Source organism: Nematostella vectensis, chromosome 8 (assembly GCF_932526225.1).
Source record: "Nematostella vectensis chromosome 8, jaNemVect1.1, whole genome shotgun sequence".
In the NCBI taxonomy this organism is placed as follows: Eukaryota; Metazoa; Cnidaria; class Anthozoa; order Actiniaria; family Edwardsiidae; genus Nematostella; species Nematostella vectensis.
In genome coordinates this window covers 7,010,259-7,035,013 of record NC_064041.1, presented here as the reverse complement: position 1 = coordinate 7,035,013, position 24,755 = coordinate 7,010,259, and the positions used below count along the sequence as shown (strand labels likewise).

The 24,755-nt window shown below is 42.7% G+C and overlaps 3 protein-coding genes across 3 annotated transcripts in view; 2 read left to right on the top strand and 1 right to left on the bottom strand.

Annotated features, from left to right (window-relative positions):
- The window catches only part of LOC5515219, a 3,004-nt gene extending 834 nt beyond the window's left edge, over positions 1 to 2,170 (top strand). Inside the window, exon 2 of the mRNA XM_032384878.2 lies at positions 523 to 2,170. Within this exon, the coding sequence (XP_032240769.2) occupies positions 540 to 1,850 (1,311 nt within the window). The 5' untranslated portion in view covers positions 523 to 539 and the 3' untranslated portion in view covers positions 1,851 to 2,170. The remainder of the gene's footprint in view (positions 1 to 522) is intronic.
- The window catches only part of LOC116619775, an 18,172-nt gene extending 5,961 nt beyond the window's left edge, over positions 1 to 12,211 (top strand). Inside the window, exons 5-17 of the mRNA XM_032384915.2 lie at positions 3,910 to 4,081; positions 4,255 to 4,454; positions 5,837 to 5,956; positions 6,304 to 6,454; positions 6,720 to 6,801; positions 7,021 to 7,070; positions 7,174 to 7,440; positions 7,825 to 7,902; positions 8,737 to 8,853; positions 9,296 to 9,412; positions 10,359 to 10,469; positions 11,331 to 11,441; positions 11,712 to 12,211. Coding sequence (XP_032240806.2) covers positions 3,910 to 4,081; positions 4,255 to 4,454; positions 5,837 to 5,956; positions 6,304 to 6,454; positions 6,720 to 6,801; positions 7,021 to 7,070; positions 7,174 to 7,440; positions 7,825 to 7,902; positions 8,737 to 8,853; positions 9,296 to 9,412; positions 10,359 to 10,469; positions 11,331 to 11,441; positions 11,712 to 12,211 — 2,076 coding nt within the window. The remainder of the gene's footprint in view (positions 1 to 3,909; positions 4,082 to 4,254; positions 4,455 to 5,836; positions 5,957 to 6,303; positions 6,455 to 6,719; positions 6,802 to 7,020; positions 7,071 to 7,173; positions 7,441 to 7,824; positions 7,903 to 8,736; positions 8,854 to 9,295; positions 9,413 to 10,358; positions 10,470 to 11,330; positions 11,442 to 11,711) is intronic.
- On the bottom strand, positions 11,559 to 24,755 carry LOC5515259. The gene is made up of 6 exons (XM_032384876.2): positions 24,392 to 24,755; positions 23,179 to 23,533; positions 22,573 to 22,977; positions 21,516 to 21,587; positions 15,665 to 15,924; positions 11,559 to 14,883 (listed from the first exon to the last, which is right to left on the bottom strand). The coding sequence occupies exons 1-6, from the start codon at positions 24,416 to 24,418 to the stop codon at positions 14,029 to 14,031; spliced, it is 1,974 nt and encodes a 657-aa protein (XP_032240767.2). The 5' UTR covers positions 24,419 to 24,755; the 3' UTR covers positions 11,559 to 14,028.

Genomic DNA, 24,755 nt, shown 5'->3' with positions numbered 1-24,755 from the left:
GGGACTGGATTCGCAGCTGATTTTAGGTTTTTCTGTTATGCTTTATACCCACTGCCATCTACTGCCACACTGATGGAATTTGAAAAAAAGCTACAAATATCAGTAAGACGGCTTTAAAGAATGCCGATCAACCACTCACTTTGTTTTTATATACATCGAAAAATAGGGTCTGTTTGCAAGGAAACTTTAAAATAACCATGCACGATTAAAGTCGAAAGTAGAAAGTAGAAATAAGGACAGTTACTTCCTGGAATTAGCCGATGGAAATGGATTCTTTGAGTTACTAGAAGTAGTGCGCGAGCATAAAATGGTAGCATGATTACCTTTCTTTAAACAAATCTGACCTCCCAAAGCCTCTCTTTCATTGTGTCAGTCAGTTTGTCAGCAGTTTGCCCTGCTGACTATTATCTCAACTTTCTAAATTTCTCCATAAATTGGGTCTATTCTTGAAAGCCATTTGAGATATATAGAAGCATTTTATTACTGCTATTATTACATAGAAATCCTTTTCTTGACCAACAGCTGTAACAAGAGGGACAATGGAATCTGAGACAAGACAAGTTACTGCCATTGTGGTAGGATGTGGAAACAGAGGCCAGAATTATTCAAGCTATGCTCTAGAATGTCCTCAACGATTAAAAATTGTTGCAGTTGCAGACCCAATTAAGTCAAGGAGACAAAAAATTGCTCGAATGTCAGGATTAACCAATGAGGAATTGATCGTGGATGATTGGGTTAAATTGTCTTCAAAGGGAACTAGAATTGCAGATTGTGTATTTATATGCACCCAGGATCAATTTCATTGTGGTCCTGCTGTTTCATTTGCTTCCCGGGGCTATCATATTCTGCTTGAAAAGCCCATGTCTGTTGAAGAAAAGGAATGTGAAGAAATTGCAATGGCTTGTCAAAAGGCTAATGTGATCCTTGCGGTATGCCATGTCCTCCGATATTTCCCACCTGTTTTGAAAATCAAAGAAATCATTGATCAAGGTTACATTGGGGAAGTTGTCACTGTTGATCATCGAGAAAATATCCTCTACTGGCATTTTGCACACAGTTTTGTTAGAGGTAATTGGAGAAATGTAAAAACATCAACATTTTCATTGATGGCAAAGTCTTGTCATGATATCGATCTCATAATGTTTTGGATGGGGGACAGAAAGTGTAACAAAATTCAAAGTTTTGGAAGCTTAAAGCATTTTAGACAAGACCAGAAGCCGAAAGGAGCAGGTCAAACATGTCTCTCTTGTCCTGAAGAAGTTGAGAGATTATGCCCCTATTCAGCTAAGAAAATCTACCTTGATAGATTGAGTCCTAGAGAAATCCCTCATTGGCCAATGTCTGTTGTCTGTGATGTTGAGGATCATCCCAAAGGTTATAGACATGCACTGACAGAAACATTGAAATCTGGTCCTTATGGAAAATGTGTTTATGAATGTGACAACGATGTTGTGGACCACCAAGTTGTAAACATGGAGTTTGAAAATGAAGCCACTGCAAGTTTCACCATGAATGCTTTCACCAAGGACATGCGGCGAGAGACCAGAATTTGTGGGACCAAAGGAGAACTGAGGTGGGATGGATCGAGTCATGGCCCTATTGAAGTCTTTGATTTCACTACCGGCAAAGGAGACCAAATATTTCCTGATCAAACTGTACCTGCAAGCACAAGACTAAGAGGACATGGTGGTGCTGACTTTTTCATGATTGATGCATTTATTAAGTCTGTTAGTTCAAATGATCAGTCCTTGATCCTTACTGGAATCAAGGACTCATTGAGAAGTCATAAGGTTGTTTTTGCAGCTGAAAGATCCAGACTCAACAACACCATTGAAACTGTTGATATTTAATTTGATAATGTATACACCTATGCCAAATGGCAGTTCTACAATAGAAATGTGCTTAAATGTAGTTATTATTTTTAAAAATAAAGCTGGCCAATAAACTCAGGCGATATGTCAGAACCATATATTAATTGCATTTAATGGTCATGTTTTATTTATATGTTTCTGAATTTGGACCAAATAAATTGGGACCCATGGGTTCTTTCGGTTGTAGAACTGCCATTTTTGTTAACCGTTTGCACTGACAGCGTTTTTAGAAATAGGCGTATGTACTATATAGGATATTGAATGGTAAAGCAACCAAATAAATTGTCCCTTGTTTTGGATGTTTTGGATATGGATTTTCATTTAGAGCCTTTTTTGTTACTTTTATGATTTTAAATTTTATGGTTTTTTTCTTTTTTTTTAAAAAAAATATAAAGATTGAAGGATTGTGTAAATGGGAAGAACCAGTGGATAATCGTTTTCTGGTCTGCACTAAGATATTTATTTCTGGGAAGGAGGGAGAGTAAGGGGTGGCTAGTTGCCAAATCTCACAGAGGGAGGGAAGGTGAGAAAATACACACACTGATTTCTGCCCCACAAGAACTAAAAAACAAGCACATTGTCAGTTTTCCTGAATTTCAGTCCTGACTACATTCATAAGAAAGCAGAAGAGGGAAAAGTTTGAACACCCCCTTAGGGATAGCAGTGAGTTTATACCCTAAACGTTAGGAGTCACCTCCTTCCCCTAATCCTGCATTTTAACTACACAGGGCTAAAATACTTAAGTATAAGAGTTGCTTTTGGGATGAGTTCCAACACAATTTTGTTTTTCTGTCCTCTCAATGACTCTTAATGCACTTTGTGCATGTTTTGAGTTCCTAATAAAAGTAAGAATGTGATTTAACCTTTTGTTAAATACACCGAAGCATTTGTGGGGCTGACTTCTTTTCAGGGGGTTAGAAGTTTCTACGCAGATGTAGATCTTGTAATGATTTTATCCAATCTTTCACCGAATAATAAATTGCCCACGGTAATATCACTCATACTCGAGCGTCAGGCGCTTTCCCAGAGCCGTAGCAGGCCACGTAAGATTGGGAGGGGTGGGGGGTGGGGGGTGGGCAATACAGAACCATTAAGAAAATGTTGGGGGGCACAGCCACGCTCCTCCTGGTTATTCCCATATAACTTTGGGGTAGATATAGGGGTAGCACGTGCCCCCTGTGCCCAACACCATGCTACGGCCCGGTTTTCAGCGACCGCAAAATAAGACAATTACACGCTCGGATCCGAAATACTTCACATTTATTTATCTCGGGTTGCGCACGATGACGTCACATGATTGGAAGTACAACTACGCCTACCACATAGAAAAAAATGATCTCGAGATCAAATATTTTATAAAAAAGACTGCTTGTCCCCAAATGTGACATGGGTGTAGATTTTTGGCGGTCAAGATCCATCATTATTTTTGTCTGTTAGCCCTTAACTATGAAGAAAAAGTTTTGGGGGTCTGGTACCGAGGAATCTTAGGTTTTTTAGATACTTTCTCCATTGACTAGAGATGGTCACAGTCACTGTTTTTCCCTTTTGATTACAAGTCATAAAGTTAACGAAGCACCTGCAGTACGGCAACCTTAAAAATAATCAGTAGTTTTTTTCCAAATAAGGAATATATTAGTCTCCTTATATGGTATGACCGCGTTAGGCAAAAAAAAAAAAACGACAATTTTTTGGCTAAATTTTCTTGATATTATACAGTCTAGTCACTGGCGCTTTTACAGGGTTGGCCCAGCGGCATAGCCAGGATTTTTAACAGGAGGGGGCCCAAAAGGGACTTTTCAGGCTTTTTCTCCTGTATTTTAAATAATGTCTCTTACATTTACTGTATTTTTCGCAGCTTAAGGGGGATGGGGCGGCCCCCCTAGGCTACCCCCCTGGCTACGCCCCTGTGCCAATGCTACATAGACCGTGAGGAAGCATGGGGTCTGGGACAAGCTTGTGCAACGTCCGAACCTCTACCTATCACAGATCAGAACGCCCGGGGCTAGACTTACTATTTCATTTGTTTTTCCTTTTGCAGCTTTTCCAAGGAACCAGTCCTGATTACGTGAACGTTGCCATAGTGATGAAAACCATTGCCAGGGGTCGTTATATCCGGGTCCTTCTACCCCCTTATAGGCCGCTTTCCAGTTCTGAGTACAACTATAGTTTGGAGGTGTACGCATGTAACGCTAAAACAAGCCACGGCGGAGGTAACTAAATTAATAACTCGGACATCAACAATATTTTAAAACTTGAAAACCGGAATTGAGGTGGTATACCATTTTTACTGGAATGCTTTCCCGGCCAGCCGATGGGAAGTAAGGAAACACGTGTTAAGGCTTGCCGAGTTAAGACCTAACATAGGGCCTCTACATTATTTTAGAACCTTCTGCTATTGGTGTGTCATCGCGGGCAGCCGTCCCAGACCCCCAGTTTACATCCCCGTCCATCCTCGATGCCATGCATGGCCCAGAACATGCGAGACTCGACACGTCAGACGCCGGTGGAGGGTGGTGCGCGTTGACCTGTGATCCGTCTGTCTTTTTGCAGATTGACCTTGCGAAGACATGGCAGATAGTTGAGGTCATTATGGTGCTGTAGAGAATGCAACAACACCTCACATTCTCCTAGGCTAAAAATGTTGACAAATATACGTAGCGCCTTATTGGGCATTACGATGTAAGAACATACGCAACATTATATCGTTTTATATTTCAGTGATGAATTTTCACGCGCGCTCATTGGTCAATACGGGTCACGTGCACATTTTCACAGGACAAATAACAGTCGATAACGTCCAGGCAAAGTGATATCTGTCCTGTGAACATTTTTGTGCAGTCAAAACTTGCTTTTCGTCTGCTCAATAACTCCTCAAAAAAACACCATGGTTTTCAAAACGCTATGAAGGCACAGAAAGAATGTTTCATTTCTTTTATAGAACTATCATCAAATGTATTTTTTTAGATAGAATTTATCCTGAAACGGGAAAGAAAAATCTATGACAAAGAACTTCACAACAGCGCGCGCTCATGGCGTCATTCCCGTGCACGTCAGCGGGCGCGCAGAAGACATTTCAAAATTGAAAACTTTTGCTTCAATTTCTATTCCAGCTCTCAGCAGAACAATAAGAAAATAGTCTAGGCGTAAATCCATCAGTTAAAATGCAAGTTTTGAGCTTGTAGTTTTTGCTCTAATGAAAAAAATTTGTTGCATGGATTGTTATCTTTCGCGAATGGCAAAAAATTCTAGTGCACGTCAACGCGCGTAGAATACACTTTTCGCATTTCCAGTGTAGTGACTGGGATAAAAAATAAATAAACCCCTTCTTTGTCTCGCTGAGATATCGGCGGATAAGGTCCGCGGATGAGAAATGGTCCTCAACATTTCACAGTTTCCTTCGAAGCTTAGCTTCTCGGCTAACTGTTTATTTTTCGTACCATTTCTCATCCTTGGACATTATCCGCCGATATCCCAGCCGCCAGAAGGGGTTTATTTACTAAATACACTATTTTTTATAAGAACCTTTTTTTATAAAAAATTTCCAGCCTAAGATTTTATCAAATTTTAAGAACATGCTAAGAACATGCTGATGCTCAGATAGCCGGGTTTTTTTTCTTATTTTAAGTCCTGATACGCTCTAAAATGTTGAATCAAATTGTGCTCTTAGTAACAACCTTATTATTGCTACACTTTTTTTTATAAGAACATTTTTTTATATAAAAGCGTCCAGCCTGAGATTTGCTGAGAACATGCTGAGAACATGCCGAGGCTCAGATAGCAGAAACATTTTTCTCTTTTAGTCCTGATGCGTTCTAAAATGCAGAAGAATCAAAATGTGCTCATAGTAACAAGATTGCCATTTCCGGCACCAAATTAAAGTCTTGAGGCAGGGTGTCCGAAATAGCGAGAGTTGACTGAATTCACGTGATTTACATTCCTAAAAAGAGCATTTTATGCATTCGTAGATTGAGACTCAAGGCTTGCACGGAACAACGGGAGTTTTTCGTGGAATAAACTCCTATTCACTTTCGACAAGTCTGGACGGGGTAGCCTGGATCCAATTTTCACAGAATGGTAACACAAAGGTGCGGTTTCATGTAACTGAATAAAAACTTACATGATAACGTAGCTGATTACACAGGCCCGTACCCAGGGGGGTGCAGGGGGTGCGAACGCACCCCCCACACAACGGCCGAAGGTCCACTTTCGGTTCTCAATAGAAGTGCTATTTGTAGACAAAACTATAAAGCATAAGCTAGATCACTCTGTTTTGTAGCCAATTCCGACAATAAACGTCCCGTGGAGATACTGCAAAGGCATACAAAAATACCCTTTCTCTTTTTCGGGGGTGGTAAGATTTTTATCAGAGAACTCAAAGAAATGTCTTAACTTATTTTTATCAATTGCTTCTGATGTTTCTCTTCTCTTAAAGATCTTTCTCGGAAACTTCGTGGAAAACTTGTCAACTAAGCACAAGCTTCTCAAGCCCCTCACAGCCAAATACGTCCGATTCGAACCCAGGACCTGTAGTCAAAGAGCGTGCATGCGAGTTGAACTATACGGTCACGTGGACGGGGAGACTGGTAATAAACTTATAAATTAGACGTAGGACGGAACAACGACGTAGACGGACGATGGAAAACTAACAATAACGACGACAACATCCATAACAGCATAGCCACTCGTTCTTTTTGGAATTCCTGTAGTTGGTCTTGGGAGAAGAGGGTCTGGAACCCGAAAAACGCTAGGGACTGGGATGGTGATTCGGTTGTTGTGCAGTGGTGAATTTAGGTTAGGTTCCAAAGGCTTTTTGCTTTCGTTCTTATCTTGATACTCTTTTTCCCTCAGAAACGCCTAGCGTCTGGCTTCGTTCAATGTTGCTGAAGAAATCAACCAATGAGATGTTTGTTTGTAAAGCTGAAACGCCAAGGTACGGATGACGTTTCTATGTATATTTATTGATCGGTGTCATCGTGATTGTCGTCATCGGCTTCATCATCTTTATCATCATCTTTGTTATCTTCATCATCATTATCGTTTGTCATCGTATCATCATCTTTATCTTGGGTCGTTATCAACATCTTTTCTTATTATCCTCTTCAATTGTAACATTAATTGATAAATTTTTTTGTTTCAAAAACATAAAAAGACAAAAGCCACACTGTTTATACAGCAAGGATGGCGGAACTGGCTGGAATCGTAAGTCCAAATTGATACTCTTTAGAATACACGATCAAGGAGAGCGTATAACTTTTATTAATTTTGCACCTTTTTTATTCAGTACTCTTTCTCTTTTTTCCAGCGATATTTCCCAAAGTGATAAACATCATCGCCTATGACCCGAGAGAGCAGATCTTGTATGGCTTGTCATTCCAGCAAAAGTATATGAGAAGCAAGGACAACGGTGTGAAATGGACATCGCTGCCTAACCGGAAGTGGAAAGTCACGCGAGATAGCCCATCACTCATAATCGGATTAGAGATCCCGTTTGTACCGCTGACCAAGCAGACCTACACTGTACTTGAGCCGCTAGTTCAGCTGACCAGTAACGCGGGCGACATCTGGACCGGTGAGAGATAAGTATATGTATTGTTGGCTGTTTGTTTAAAGAATTTCACTGAGCCTTGCTCCTTCTTTCCATGTGAATATTCATTGAATCTATTCATTTTGATAATTCTATTTGTAGGAACATGTTCTAATACTTGATTAAACTGAATGCCTTTGCATTGCCGAAAGTTTTTATTACGATGGCGGTCTGTTTCAAAATTTTAGATTAAGCTATTGCTCGAATTGTTCCTCTATTTTTAAAGCGCTCAAAAAATCGAACAATGCTCGAATGTACTCGCTTTCTTATTATCTTACTTGCGATGGATGACAAAAAGGCTCTTAAAAGACAGCAATAATGTTGTCTGAAGGACTTTTATTATGTAACGCAAGCTTTGTATTGACTCAGCGAATCAGCTTGGTGTGTATCACGCGGCAAGTGGTGGGACGCCATCTCTAGTCTTGTCCTTCGAGCCTTATGCTGAAGGTATGAACACAGGCGTGAGGTAAATCAAGGGCCGCCTATTTAAGGCAGGTAGAACGGGTTTTCGGGCTATCGGGAACGGGGTTTTAGTAATCAGGAACAGGTACGAGAACTTTACGTGAAAACGGTTTTTATTTCCAATCTAAATCTAGTTTGGTACTTATTCCAAACAAGGTTATACGAGTTACAGTCTTTCCCTTATGAAGACACACAGTGTCTTTTCCATGACATTACATACAATATCGCCACACATTCCGCAAATAAGCAATGCTGAAAGGAATTGACTCATATTCTATATCCAGTGCAGCAAATCGATAAAAAAGGTAAAAATATTATATGAACAGGCGTGTACCATGGGGGGTGCGCAATCATAGTCTTCATATAGTATTCCTTAATAAGAAATGACCCACTTTTTGGCCGGCCCCCTAATTGAGAGCGCTTGCTTACACCAGAGATATCTCAAACGAATGGCTATAGGAAAACAGCTGTCATTATACTTTCAACTTATGTTATTTTTTTGGCGCACTGGAGAAGGAATCTGAATCAATTCCTTTGTGCGATCGAGGGAGTATTGTGTAGAGTCGCCTAGTGCGATTGACGTGGTTCACGGAATCTCTGTGCTATGACATGCGTTTTGAAGAGGCGGAATTTGGGATATAAAATAATAGATATAAATAGATCATATATTTAGATGATATGCATTTCTTTTTGGTCTCATTTCTTGAATGATTCGACCCTAACAGTGGCACACAGTAAACCTTAAACTTCGCAAACTAGATGCTCAGTAACTGATGATATAGTCTCGATATAGCCCCTTTAACATGTGTTCGCTCTCAGGACTGACGCTTGACATATGCCTCGTCGCGTGTGTTCACGGAAGATGCGAGAAGAAGCCCAAAGCGGGATTCCTGTGTCACTGCAAGCCTGGTTACCAAGGCAAATCGTGCACTGAAGGTAAGGTTATAGCACCTAGACAGCACGATTTGGTCGTATGCAATTTGCTCGCGCCATTTCTACAGATAGAGTTGTAAAGTGTAAAACCATCTGCGACTTCGCTACAATGCTCGACTGCTACAAGTTGTAGGCGGCTCGCAGCCCCCATCCCCCCCCCTTTGGACACGCGACTGGGTACTTTGTTGCTTTGTTGTTTGGTCCGACAAATAATTTGCGACGTGTTACTCAAAATTAGCCCGGTGACATCACGAAAACTAGCCAGATCCTCAACTTAAAATTGCCTTGTCTAGGTTCACGCACCTAAAGCTATAAACATATACAAAAGCAAAAGCCTAAACTTTGACCGCGATAAAAAGGACGTTTAATGAATCACTAAAAATTGACAAAAGTGTAAATCATATTTTCTGTCTGAGCCCTGGATAATGGCCCCTCTGCCTTCTAGCTATCGACTACTGCGCCACCGCGGGATACCCCTGTGTGAACGGAGCCACTTGCACCAATAAGCCCTGGCACTACACGTGCGAATGCGTACAGCCATATATGGGCAGCAACTGTGAAGGTATTGTATTTATTATACCCATATATGGGAAAACCCAGCGAGTACGTACAGCCTTATATAGGCAGGAACTGTGAAGGTAAAGTCTTTACTATACCCATATATGGGCAAACCCAGCGAGTACGTACAGCCATATACGGGCAGGAACTGTGGAAGGTAATGTCTTTTCTATACCCATATATGTGAAACCCAGCGAGTACGTACAGCCATATACGGGCAGGAACTGTGGAAGGTAATGTCTTTACTATACCCATATATGGGCAAACCCAGCGAGTACGTACAGCCATATATGGGTAGGAACAGTGAAGGTAATGTCTTTTCTATACCCATATATGGGCAAACCCAGCGAGTTCGTACAGCCATATATAGGCAGGAACTGTGGAGGTAGTCTTTTCTATACCCATATATGGGCAAACCCAGCGAGTTCGTACAGCCATATATAGGCAGGAACTGTGGAGGTAGTCTTTTCTATACCCATATATGTGAAACCCAGCGAGTACGTACAGCCATATACGGGCAGGAACTGTGGAAGGTAATGTCTTTACTATACCCATATATGGGCAAACCCTGAGTGCGTATAGCCATATATGGGCAGGAACTGTGAAGGTAATGTCTTTACTATACCCATATATGGGCAAACCCAGCGAGTGCGTACAGCCATATATGGGCAGGAACTGTGAAGGTAATGTCTTTACTATACCCATATATGGGCAAACCCAGCGAGTACGTCTTCACAGTTCCTGTCCATATATTGCTGTACATACTAGCTGGGTTTTCCCATGTATGGGTATCACAAATAAATTACCTTTAAGTTTCCGAAGCGCTAGCCGTAAGCGTGCTCGGCTAAGAAAAAATACTTTTCTTGGTTTATAATCAGAATTTTTCCTGTTAACAAGCTCTTTTCCTTGTACCCTTGATGTTTTAATGCCTTTTATAATTTGATTTTCAGTGTATAACTTCTGCCATAACGATCCTTGTGTTAACGGAGGCACGTGTACCAACCTTGCCAGTAACTATAGCTGCGCATGCGTCACACACTACTATGGTCCGAACTGCGAGTGTAAGTTTGCTTGTACACACCTATATTACAGTACTATTACAGAAAAAAACGGCTAATTATGTGAACGAAGTGCTTATGTGATTAAAAGGTGATAAATTGGTGAAAAAAGGGGAAAAATATGTATTACCTTTGACGGGTTATAGATAACTTTTTTTCCGTTCGTTAATATATATTGAGCTCCATCAATTATTTCGTAGAACACGATGATGGTGATAATGGCGATGATATTGACGATGATTAAGATGACTTTGATGTGGTAGTGAACTTTCATAATGGCGATGACGATGAAGATGATAGTGACGATGACCATGATGGCGATGATGGTATGATGATGATGATGATGATGAAAGTGATGATGACCATGATGGCGATGATGAAGATGACCACGATGGCGATGATGATATGATGATAGTGATGATGACGATGATAATGATGGCTGTACTAATTATTATGGTAGTGGTTGTAATGGTTTATGACAATGATGGTGATGATGACCATGATGGCGATGATGATGATGACCATGATGGCGATGATGATGATGACCATGATGGCGATGGCTGTATTAATCATAATGGTAGCGGTAGTAATGATTATGATGGTGGTAGCCTGCGTAAGAAGCGTTTCAGTGGGTTTTCAGCGGAAGAATTATCGCCGCGCGGATAATGGGGACTAAAAGTGGGGAGAGAGGAGAATTAGTTTTCTTCTCTCTCCCCCAATTTTTCGCGCGGCCATACTCTTCGCACGATTTTTATTTCCGTCTTACGGTCTCTATTGCCGCTGAAACCTCACACAAACGCTTGTTACACAGGCTACGATAGTTGTGGTGTTAATCATTAAAAAGATGTTATTGATCGCTTGCAGTATCCCCATGTACTACCTTCCCTTGTCTCAATGGCGGTACATGCATAGTCGGCGGGAGCGGGTATTCCTGCATTTGTGCCCGGTACACTGGGGGAGACAACTGTCAAAACGGTAAGTCACTATTCATTCTCGGATATTACACCGACAGATTCCAGAGATGTAGCAGCCCGCTCGTAAGGCCTAAAGTAATTGGCTGGATTACCTCATTGTTCTACTTTTATTCCATTCTTTTGTCTGTGGTGCATGAATCCAATGTGGTGAAATCTTCTGAGAGCTGCTGAACAACCCACGGATACACTTAGTGTGGTTCATAAAAGATCCCAATATACAGATCTAGATCTACCTAGAATCAGCATTTTATGTCAAAATCCTGCTCAACAGGACTCCTTCTAGCGCTTCGCATAACCGCACGTCACTCCACTGAAACATTTGTCTACACGCCTGGCAAGTACGACAAGATCGCCTTCACTCCTACCAGTGACGTCATCATTCAGTCCCTGTGTACATACGGGGCCTTGGGCGCCCCCAGCTTCTACCAGAATCTCACAACGAGGCTGCGTATTCCTGAGACCGACAATGTTCTGCGCATGACCAATAGTATTCAACATATGCAGGATAGCATCTTCGCATGTCCCTGGTTCGACCCCCCTTTTCATGCCGTCGCGGGGACGTCGTACATAGGAGAAGCCCTCGCGCACAACAATTTTGTGATTGCCAAGGGCATTTTAGGTTTACCATCACAAACGTATTCCTATAGTGATGGTAGCAAGTCGGCAACGATAAATTACGCCACAGTATCGGCTGCTGAGTTTGCGGATTCAAGCGGTGGGGACGTTAATGAAGGCGGGATTGCTGGGTTTCAAATTTCGTTGTATACGTGAATATTTGCGTAAACAGCGCCATTTAGCCCGTGGCCTGGCCTGGCTAAAGGTGTTGTGGATCTGATGCCGACTTGTCTGTATTTACACGGATTTTAAGACTGATTGTATATGGGTATCAAAGCCTCAATCTTTGCTCTTGTTTATTTTCGGGTCTCAATGTTGTACCCGATGACAGGTGCGTACCTAGGATTGGCCGTAGGGGGGGAGGGGTGCGCAGTCATAGGTATCAGATGTAAAAAGCATACGATTTGAAGATTTCTTACTAAGAAATGACCCACTTCTTGGCCGCCAAGAGGGGGGGGGATGCGCAGTCATAGGTATCATATGGAAAAAGCATACGATTTGAAGATTTCTTAATAATAAGAAATGACTAACTTTTTGGCCGCTCAGGTGCGGTGCGCGCGCACCCCCTGTGTACCCCCCCCTGTGTACCCGCCTGGATGATGCTGCTGAATTATAACCAACAATAATTGGATAAAATTGGCTAAAGCTCACAGCCTTGCTGTGCTTAATATCATGCTGTTTTTGTACAAACAATAAAATGATTCTAAGAATAAAGCCTTTGGAACCTGTATTAAATAGAAAGTAATACTACTTTTTAGTAGTCGTAGCTCTAGTGTTTTAAAGAGAAGTTCGCGTGAGATAGCATAGATAGACAGCATACAACTAAACCCATGTTATTAAAAAAAATGAAATAAAAAACAAGCATACCTTGTCATTATACGGACAAATCAGTGTTGCATTGTCCTTAAAGTCCAAGCACGTCCTGAAAAAGGCGCCGGTTGACTACACGTACAAATTTCAAAATGTCTATATATTTTTTTACGGTAGGCGTAATTTAGTACCTTGTAGCCTGATGGCTTAACAGGAGATGTTTGGTTGGACGTGAAGTCCTATATATATGTCCTTTTTTCCTATATCAATGGGCCGTTCTTCAGGTGATGTTTTCCAAACAATATACACGCAAAAGCGATACTTTGGTAAATCTTTGCTTGTTTTGTCTTGTAACTTTTTGGAAACAAAAGTGCAGAATGGCTTCAAACAATCCCCAACTTGGCATAGACGCTGAACTTCAAATTGAAAGTACACAGAGCCCCCGCGAAGGCTTTAGAAATTACACAGAGCCCCCGTGAAGGCTTTAGAAATTACACAGAGCCCCCGTGAAGGCTTTAGAAATTTCACGGGGCCCCCGTGTAGGCATTGGAATAGCCCATTGCTGAGTGACCTTTTATGGTTGCCCCTTTGGGCGTAAAAGATGCGGCTGCTTTGATTTCGGCCCTTTACAACTACGGTAACTAGGCCCATTACTCTATTAAGTGTCACATTTTACTGCCGCTTTGGGTGGCAGTCGAGGCGACTTCGACACTACTGATTTACTACTTGGATGGCCCTCGACGCTTATGAATTTCAGTTACAGGTCAACTATACTGTCTGACCCATATATCTCTAAGCGTCACTTGATTTTGCTAACGCTTTGGATGGCTGTTGAGGCGACTTCGACAAGGTGCTTTGCCCTCGACGCTTATGAATTTCAGTTACAGGTCAACTATACTGTCTGACCCATATATCTCTAAGAGTCAGTTGATTTTGCTAACGCTTTGGATGGCTGTTGAGGCGACTTCGACAAGGTGCTTTGCCCTCGACGCTTTTGATTTCGGTAACTGGTCAACTATACTGTCTGACCCATATATCTCTAAGCGTCATTTGATTTTGCTAACGCTTTAGGCGGCAGTTGACGCGACTGTGGCAAAGTGCTTTGCCCTCGACGCTTTTGAATTCCGGTAACTGGTCAAGTAGACTGTCTGACCTATATATCTCTAAGCGTCACTTGATTTTGCTAACACTTTAGGCGGCAGTTGAGGCGACTGTGACAAAGTGCTATGCAAGGCCGCCACCTCTCGTGAGTTGAGCGCCGAGGATGTTAGGAATGCTCGAGAAGGCTCGTCTCGATCAATTGTTCCTCGGTGTGCCATTGATACACGGTCCGATAGCGGCGACTTCGGTGGTACGATCTCGCCGGAAAAATTAAAGCCCTGATCCGAACCTGATGTGCTTCGCGAATCGCTCAAATCAGAATCCGATTCAGAATCCAGCGCGGACGCCAGGCCTTTGAAGCTGAAAGGCGTAAACGAGAATGAATTGAGCCTCGGAGACCCGGACAGACTGTCGCAGCTTTTACTCATTTTTCGCTTATTTTCGAAAGCTTTCGCTTTCTTCTTGGCCTTTCTTTCGCGATCTCGTTTCTTCTTTTCCTTATCGACTGTGGCATAGATCGATGGCAGAACTTCAATGCTCTTGGAATAGCAGGAATTCAGGTAAACAAAGTTAGGAGACATGCTGGTCTTGTTAACAGCCTTTGTGCTGTCTGTGCTTTTCTTGGAAAACAACTTCTCCTTGAATGCTTTGATTGTATTGCTCTTACTTCCGTAAGCGGGAAGCGTTTTTCCGCGCGCGGGGAGGGGAGGTGGAAGACGCTCCTCCGTTAAGGTGCTAGAGCTTGCAGCATCCACAGGATACCCGTCAAGCTTGCTGTAATCACCGCTACTGGAGAAATCAGGGGATGACGGTGAGCCTGTTCTGTTGCTCAGCGTCCTCTCGTCGGCTTCAGGCGAGACCTCAAGCGGACATGTTGGGGGGTCCCGTCTCCAGTAATCAGGGGTACCTCGCAAACTCTTCGAGAAAGAAGACAGGTCACGTGATCAAAGTTTCATCTTACCCTCGGACCATTTGCATAATACTACTCAAAGCGGAGGCTAAGTGCGCCATGAATATAAATTCAACATGGCTGATAGAGAGAAATGCTAGTCGCCAATTCCCACCGCAAGAATTAAATGAGACTAATGTGAAGCATCAATTTTAGTTGCAAAAACTTTTTGCAAGATGATACTGTAGGTGATCTTTCGACAAATCTACTGGGTTTTGTACATACCTGGTTACTTCAAGTCAACTTTTATCGAGTCATCCTACGAGCAGTAGAATAACCAGTGCTATACGTTTGATTTCTCTAATTTTTGTGATTTCTCAAATGAAGGGACAATAACCTACAAGCTCCTTTGCTCCACACTAAAAAGAGTACAAGCAAGTTGTAATTCTACCGAAAATGAACTACAGTACTTGTTAAGGCCGGTTTAGACAGAACGATTTAGTCGTATGCGACCTGTCTACGTGTTAGCCCTGAATTAGGTTCGAAATTTCGAGCATCGTAGCGTAGTCGTTGGCAGATTCACCCTCTATGACTTGAGTTGTAGAAGTGTCGCATACAACTTAATCGTGGTGTCTCAGATTTCATGCAACACTTACATTGTTTATCTTTCGTACGATAGTCGGATCATAATTAAAACCCCCCTACCCAATGCAAGTCATAACCTCCCTTAAAAAAAAACAGCATAACGTGTTGCATAACAAAGTAAATACGCCTTGGCCATGCTCCCTTGTCCATACGAGCCCACTTACGGAAGTTGGTATATGATTGTAGCTGCCAGCTGACCGTGAAAGGTTGCGGGAACTCTCCTTGAAGCTCATACTGACCATTGACCTTGCGTGATCCAAGGTGTCATAATTTGTCGGCCTGGCTGTGCTTCCATCTGTTTGAGACCCGAAGCTTGAGTGCCTGCTGCTAAAAGGGTCCTGTGACGGGCTGAAGCTTCCAAGACTCCGGGCACTACCGATACTGTCTGAGCGGTCGATGCGATCATAACTACTCGGAGGCTCATCTAAAAAGTGAAATATTAGAAAAAAAGGAATTCTTATGATTCGAGCTCGGATAGCTCGAACTAATCTCAAAACTTAGGTGCTATCGTTTCTTCGTTTCTACTCCAGCAGCTCCTTGTTTTTGGTCTTATTAAATAATGTCAACCAACCAATTCTTTATTATTGTTTACAATCGAAAACACATCGGTTTATTTTTCATTAATATTTGTTTCAGAGCATCTCTGTCATGAATTAACCGATGAAAGTGGGTTCTTTGAGTGAGCGATTATTGTGTGTATAATAACCTTGGTTATCCTTTAATTAGCACACGAACTTTCCATAATAAACCAACAACAACTTGACAGGCCGTTCGCCTCGGAACATGTGAGTCACCTGAGCCTACACTATTTACAGCGGTCTACTTCCTGACACAGGTATCCCGGTCAGTATATGACACTTCCTCCTTCCTAGCTAAAGCATACTACAGTACACCAATGATATGTGTGTCTATGTGTCCCAGTCCTGGTGAACTCAACAAGTATTGCAACAAGGACCTTATTTACAAAACATAGTCATTTAAATGACTTGGGGCTTGTCGAACTCTCGTAGGATAGCGGCTCTCTGTAGTAGCAATAGGCACTGACTGAGTATCGTCTGGTGTCGCTGCAACTGGCTCGCATATGGGGGTGGTGGATGTCGGTGGCACCAGACTTCCTATTGGAACTGTGTCTACAACGGCCAGCTCCATTGGACCTAAGGAGATATTAGAATTCCCCCTAGGCTTCTCATTGACGTCTGTGTCTGCCTCTCGCTTCAGCTAATGGTCAATGTGTCTGCGCACAAGTCTACCGTCTATGAGCTCAACTTCATACGAAAGAGGACCAGTTACCTTGGAGATTTTACCTTTGAACCACCTGACTCCATGTCCAAAGTTCTTGGCTCTTACCAAGTCCCCTGCTGTAAATGCTCTCAGTGGTGTCTTCCCATCGTGATATCTCTTCATATTACTCTGGTTGTCCCTGACTCGACCTCGGAGAGCAGGGTGTAACAAGTCAAACCTTGTTTTCAACTTCCGGCCGTTTAACAGTTCCGCTGGGCTACGACCGGTTGTCGTGTGAGGTGTAACACGGTATTGGAAGAGGAATCTCTGCAGTTTTGTGGTCAAATCTCTTCCAGGCGTTCTCTCTATCCCTTCCTTTACTGTCTGCACGGTTCGCTCTGCCTGCCCATTGCTGGATGGGTGTAGTGGCGCAACCGGGATGTGCTGGATGCCGTTCTTACTGAAGAATGTTGACAGTTCTTCCGAGATAAGGTTAGGACCATTATCCGATACAGCAACATCTGGAATACCGTTCCGTGCGAATCATTCACGCAGCTTGTCTATGGTTGCTTGAGATGTTGTTGACTTCATCAGGTATGTCTCAATCCACTTGGAGTAAGCATCAGTTATAACCAGTAACATGTGACCTTCGACCGGCCCACCGTAGTCTAGGTGGATCCGCTTCCAGGGACCATCGGGATATTCCCATGGGTGCGATGGAGCTGATGGCGGGTTTCTTCTCCGGTCCTGGCAAACATCACATCTCCTCACTATCTCTGCTAGCTCTTCATCCATTCCGGGCCACCAAACATAACTCCTGGCCAAGGCCTTCATCCGATTGATGCCCGGATGTGCAGAGTGGAGCTCTCGCTTGACTTGATCTCTACCATCGGGTGGAATTATAACTCTCGCACCCCATAAGATACACCCATCTTGGACGCTTAACTCGTCTCTCCTCTTGCGATAGGGTGTAAGGGCTGGATCTGTGTCATCTGTCGGCCATCCGCGTAACAGGTACTCATGTACATGTGCGAGTACAGGATCTTTCCTTGTCCAATGGCTGATCTGCTCTGAGGTCAAGATAGAGCAGTCTTCTAACTGTTCTATCATCAATACTCTGTCTTCAGTACGCGCTTTCACAGGTAAAGGCAGTCGGGACATACAGTCTGCATTGGCATGCTGATTTCCTGCTCTGTACTTCATGTGGTACTGGTATGCCCTCATCAATATGGACCATCGCTGAATTCTGGGCGATGCCATGACCGGTGTCTGCTTCGCCTCATGGAACAGTGACAGTAATAGCTTGTGGTCCGTGATTATATCAAAATCTCGACCAAACACATACTTGTGGAACTTCTTTAGCCCGAAGACGACGGCGGCTCCCTCCTTGTCTAGTTGGCTGTAGTTCTTCTCAGCATCGCTAAGGGTGCGACTTGCAAACCCAATAGGTCGTTCGGAGCCATCCTCCATGATATGGGATAGGACTGCGCCTAGGCCATACTGGGAAGCGTCACAATGGAGTACTAGTGCTCTTTCGGTATCATAGTGTACCAAAAGTCCTGCTGAGAGAATCATCTTCTTGGTTAGTTCAAAACATGTTTGCTGTTCTGGTCCCCAGTGCCACTTCACCCCATGCTCTAGGAGCTTGTGCAGAGGGTGAAGGACCTGGGACAGACCCTTCAAGAATTTACCGTAGTAATTCAATAGGCCTAGGTATGCCTTCAGTTCCGTGACGTTCTCCGGTGTCTTGGCCTTAACTAGTGCCTCAACCTTGTCCTTGACTGGAGATATGCCCGTCTTGTCAATCTGATGACCCAGGTATACAACCTTGTCCTGCATAAACACACACTTCTCTCTCTTAAGTCTCAGTCCTGCCTCATCAAGCCTTGCTAGGACCTTCTCTAAATTCTCAAGCGATTCAGCAGTGCTCTCACCTGTCACAAGGATATCGTCTAGGTATACAGCTACCTGCGGTATTCCATGCAGCAGTTCTTCTATGGCACGTTGGAAGGCCGCTGGGGCGCTGGCGACTCCATACGGCAGACGTTTATACTGAAACATACCCTTCACCGTGTTGATGGTTGTGAACTTCCTGCTATCTGGGTCAAGTTCAACCTGAGAATATGCATGAGAGAGATCAAGCTTATGATAGATAGTTCCTCCTGCTATTTGAGCAGTCAACTCCTCCAAGGTGGGTATTGGGTACTGCTCGACCTTGGAAACCTTGTTAACAGTGACCTTATAGTCCCCACACAGTCTAATCTCACCGTTAGGTTTCAGTACTGGGACTACCGGCGCTGCCCAGTCTAAATGTCTGATAGGCTCTATCACATCCTGTTCCACGAGTCGGTCAATCTCTGCAATTACTTTGCTCTTCATAGCAAATGGGAGTGAGCGCGGTTTGTAGAAAAGTGGCTTTGCGCTGGGGTCAACAATAATCTTAGCTTGCGTGCCTTTCATCTTCCCCAATTCGTCCCTAAAAATATCTGGGTGCCTTTCAAGCACAATCTCTAGGGTCAGGGTTTCCTTGAGGTGGTTTACACTTATCACGCTAAGCTGCTCTACTACATCCCTCCCGGCAAGATTAACCCTCTTGTGATTTGTAACGACAACTGAGGTGGTGCATGAGTTGCCATGGTAACTGACAACAGTCTCAATAGTTCCCAGGACTTTCAATTTGTGTCCTGTAAAAGAAGTTAGGCCTAACTCAGATGACTTCATTTTGTGGAAACTTGGCAGAGTTTTGGCGGTTTCTTCCGAAATTAAGGTATAGGGTGACCCTGTATCTATTTCAAACTCAATTGGCCTCCCGTCTACTTCTAGGTTTACAGTGATTGGTGGAACTTTATTTCCTGGGTTCCTAATGTGATACATTCCCTCGGGACCCCCTTCACTATCTTCATCTTCACTGAAAACTTCTTCTTCAACATGGGTAATGGTAGCCCCGGACCTGCATGCACTTTTTGCATGGCCTTTCTTCCCACATTTGTAGCAATTCTGATCTTTAAACCAGCATGATTGTGGGTCATGGGAATTTCCACATCTGTAACATTCTCCCCCTGATTTGTCTCCTGACATGGGTGTCTTTTGGGACCCCTTAACCTGCCCCCTTTTGTTTTCATAGTTACCCCTCTGTCTAGTGGGGCCTCCCTTCCCTTTAGGCTTTTGGGAGTAGTGCACTTGGTTTACTGAGGGCTCCTCTTGTGCAACACTTTTCTGCATTTCTCTAACATTGCGGCGTGCCGATTCATATGCCTCTGCGATCTGGAAAGCCTTATCGAATGTTAGGTCTCCATCTGGTGTGGATAAGATTTTCTGTTGGATTTCTGCATCATTTATGCCAGCGATAAATCTGTCCTTCATGGCTCGGTTAAGAAATCCTCCGAAATTACATGGAACTGCTAATCTCCTGAGTCCCGCAACATACATCATGACACTTTCATTACTTCTCCTAATTCTCGAGTTAAAGTAAAGACTCGCGCTCGCTTCGGAAAGCTTCGGTTTAAAGTGATGTTTCACTGCCTTGGTGATAAACTCAAATGTTTTGTCCGCCGGTTTCTCCGGTAAACACAAACTTTTGATTATGTGGTACGCTTTTGGGCCTACGTTGGCACACAAAATGCTCACTTTGAACTTGTCTTCTGTTATTTTGTTTGCAGCAAAATAATGTTCGTATATTTCTATAAACTCCGTCCAATTGTGTTCGGTCTCATCAAAAGCAAAGAGGTTGCCATACAACGCTGCGGTCGCCATATTTCATGGAACAAACTCACCGGATTTTCGATTCTTCGTCGGGTTTCTTCGGTCCCAATTTACCACTAGCGCCTTCTTCTTGACTTATTTTCGGTTTTTCTCTCGTCGCCACGTATAATAACTTTGGTTATCCTTTAATTAGCACACGAACTTTCCATAATAAACCAACAACAACTTGACAGGCCGTTCGCCTCGGAACATGTGAGTCACCTGAGCCTACACTATTTACAGCGGTCTACTTCCTGACACAGGTATCCCGGTCAGTATATGACAGTGTGGGAGCGGACATGACGGGAAAACAGGTCATAAATTTCTCTATTTCTCTACTCTCCCTGAGTCCATACATTGCACAGGACGATCAAGAAAAAAATATCTTTAAAAGCCAAAATCGAGGTATGTTCATTAAGGCCTCCGTTATTTGTGTATTGAACTGATTGTAAGAAATTATGTCTTCTTTCTCTATCTCGAGTTGCGCATTGTCCAGGCTTTTCCGTCATGTCGTGGGAGCGTAAAGTGGCGGCGTGATTGACGCATTGTCACCAGTTTAATTCCGGTCGATTAAGTAACAATCTCCGATGATTTTTAACGGAAAACACGAAAAATATTTCAAAATATTGAAAGCAATATTGGAAGGCATAAAATGCCTGACCCTGTATTACACGCTAAAATCCCCTTTCGACCAAACCCCTACAAAGAATAGTAAACGGTAATACAGTTTTAAAGAAATATAGTAGATTAGTAGAATATCTGGTAAAGCATAAAGTTGCTCGGACACATCTATGGAATTCAAGAAATGGGAAGCGTAGTATTTGTAGACGCTGGAGTTTTATTTCGGCGAGAAAACCAGGAGTTCATTATAAGACGTTTGGACAAAATGGTTGACAAGAACGCGGATTTAGGATTTTCCTGCCTTAAAAAACTCCAACGTCTACAGAAGACTTCCAAGAAGGGATTAAACATATGACCCTATAGATCTGCCTCACATGCATGTGTAGTGCAAATAAAGACGAGTATTGAATATAATTTCTGATTTTTACTCACTTGTAATTGCCCTTGGTGCACTGGCAGACATGTCCATACTACGCACAGATCCTCCACGTTCAAAGGGCGTGTCTGTTGGAGGAGAAATGTGACTTTCATATGGTAGCAAATACCAGCTTGTATTAAAAATAAGTGGTCTTAAGTTTAACACAAATTTAATAGCTTAAGAGCAGACCTGGGCTGAAGGGTTCCAATTCCCCCTCCCCCTACAAGAGATAGTTCTACCCTTTTTCTGTAATTTAGCTCCAACTCCTTTATCATGCATTTTCAGCATGACTACATTACTAAAAGGTTGGTCCTTGTCAACAATAGCCAATGCTTTCTGTCTGACCTCAGGCTAGTATGAGTGAATTAGATGGACACTATTGTGAATTAAGATAGGGTTGTCGGGCTTTACTTTGTTAACAAAGTGAGTGGAGAAGATGGCACACTTCTCAGAGAGTGAGGCAACAACAGCATTATCTAAAGCAGCAGTGTATGGTGAGCCAGGCCAAACGATGGACATTGCCCTTTTGGCTCACTTTTAAGGGCATCAGGGAGGTACATATTAAAGTATTATCAAAATATACTGAATGGTCAGGGCCATAGCCAGGATTTTGAACGGGTTGGTTTGTTTTTTCCATTTGAGCGGGCCAAATTTCTGGTATACCCCTCTCCTCGCCTTATTACATTACGCAATCAATAGTTCAAATAAATTCAATCTTCTATTTAAAATATTATTAACAGAGTGCTTTTTAACATATAGCGATAATAAAAAAGATAATTATTATATTATTACATTTTTATAGTCATTTTAATTAAAGACATATTGATGTGCACGGTATATCCAGCCAAACGTTATATATATTTTTTGTTTACTCTGAGCGGACATTCAAGTCGGGTGGGTGGGGGGGGGGGTTCGTTCGAACCCCTTTAACACCCCCTGGCTACGGGCCTGATGGTCAATGGATATTCCCATCCCTAGAATGCTGTCTCAGATGTCTTGCAACTTTTCTCTTCAGTGTCATCAAGGGTGAGTGTGCTCACTCAAGTAGTTACCTTCTCCTACTGCTCTTACCTTGTGGAATATTGAGAACACTAAACCGCAGTTGGTCATATGCCATGGACAATTCCTCATCACTGCCACGCAGCACGGCTCCACCTGCATTCTGGGCTGACAGCCGTGCGGATGTATACCCGTCAATAGTATCAAATATGCTATTGTCCTCACCAAACTGAGTCCCAAAAGTATACTTTCCCTCACCCATTGGGGCCTTACGGCCTGCCTCAAAACTAAACTCTCCCCGGTCCATGGATTCATAATTCCGGATTGTAGTGAGAGGCCATTGGGCAAGGACAGCACGAGTTCGCTCTAAAGCCAGGGTAACCCCCCATCGTGATATATGAAGTAAGCAAAACTGATCCTTTCCACCAATTCTCTGCATTGCTTGGCTACCACTGCACTGCACTCTAAAGGTTTTTCCTGTGTAAACAAAAGCAGATTAAGACATCCTTTAATTCAACTACCTGTATGAGTGGAACCTGGATTTCTTGACCCTTTATTCAATGTCCTTGATTATACATTTATTTTTATTTTTTGTGCTATGGTCATAAATACAGCAAAATCTATAAAAAAAAGACTGAAAAAATAAACAAAAAAACAAACAAATAGTACTAAACTTACCAGCAACTCTGGGGTTTAATCGCGTTTGCATCTGTAGCTGAATAACCCACAGGTCCAGAACAGTCTCAGAGTCAGCTGCTAATATGTACACCTCTGCATCATTACTGATTTCAAACACATGGGGTTTCCCTTTGACATCACTCTTCTTGAGAACACGGTACCGTGGGAACAACTCAAGGGTACCTTTGGGCATCTGCTGTCGCCATCTGTCCTCCTTTTCAAATATCTGCAGAAAGGCTTGTTCACTTGAGCCATATTTCCGTAGCACACAGTATACTTTTTTCCACTTTTTGGTGAAAGACTTTTTGAGCCAGTTTTTCCCTTGGACATCTTCAACTGGCTTTTCAAGTGACCCCTAGAAAAATGGTAGGCAAAGTTATACAAATAATCATTGATTTAAATATAAACAAACAAAATGATAATGATCTCTCCCCCTTTCTTTTCATTTAAAGCTTGGCCTGTTAAATTGCACAGATTCTAATAGATTCTTTTGTCTCTTTACGGTTGAGGTTTTGAAGTTTCATCCCCCCCCCCCGGGAAGTAAACTGGTGACAATGCGGCTTTAAGCACAAATGTAATGATGCTGGCTTAACCTATTTTCAGTGTGATTTATTTTGTACGGCTGGGCTTAATGTACAGATACAGTCAAAACTACAGTTGGCCACCCTTTATTCAATGGTTTTCTCTAATCATTTTTGTACCTGGGGTTTAGGGGGAGGGGGGAGGGTGGGGTGTTGCTCCATGATTCATTAGTTCATTAATTCATCGTCATGACAAAGATTACAGTGACTTCCGTTGCTCAGTCAGACAGGGCACCTACGTACAAACATGTTGTATAACAATTTGGACTATTCTTCTGCTTAGGATATTTTGGCCGATTTATGGCTAGCACATCTGGTTAAATAATGATTCATTACAGCTAGCACTCTTTAAAATCGTTTCACAGAATTGTCTGTACGGTAGGTAGGATCACTGTGGTATGTGGTGGATGTTACAAACGTTTTATTTGGCAAGCTGCCGGTAACAATAAAAAAATTGAAACGCCACGCAAACATCGCTTAAATGACTTAAAACAATAAATTACTGAAATAAAAGCTATTAACGCAGGCAGAAAGGAACGCAACTCAACTAACAAGGACAAAACATCAACTCATGCGCGATATATACTTTAAAACCAAACCCTGAATCGTAAATAACAAGTTACTTCTCAAACCTCAAATATATCTTCGATGTCTTCCATAACCGATGAGAGGTGACGATAAGTTTCCTAGAAACCATTCACGGCAATATTTGTGCTCGCTACAGCAAAGAAGCAGTATCTCTTGTCATCCCTATTTCTTTGATTGCTCACTCATGTTTCGTTGCCTCCGCCGTATGATCTCTGTCGAAGATGTTGTTCCCAGGCCTTTCGCGGAAAAGTAGAAGCCAAAGTACAGAGAAACTGAACTCCCTCAAAATAAAGAGGGTGAAAATTTGGTTCGTGCGTCGAAAAGACGCGAATAGCTTATTCAGGGTAGGGTTTTCTCGCTTGTCTCGAGTGTGCCGGCTAGCTTTCTCGACATAGACCGGAAGTGCTT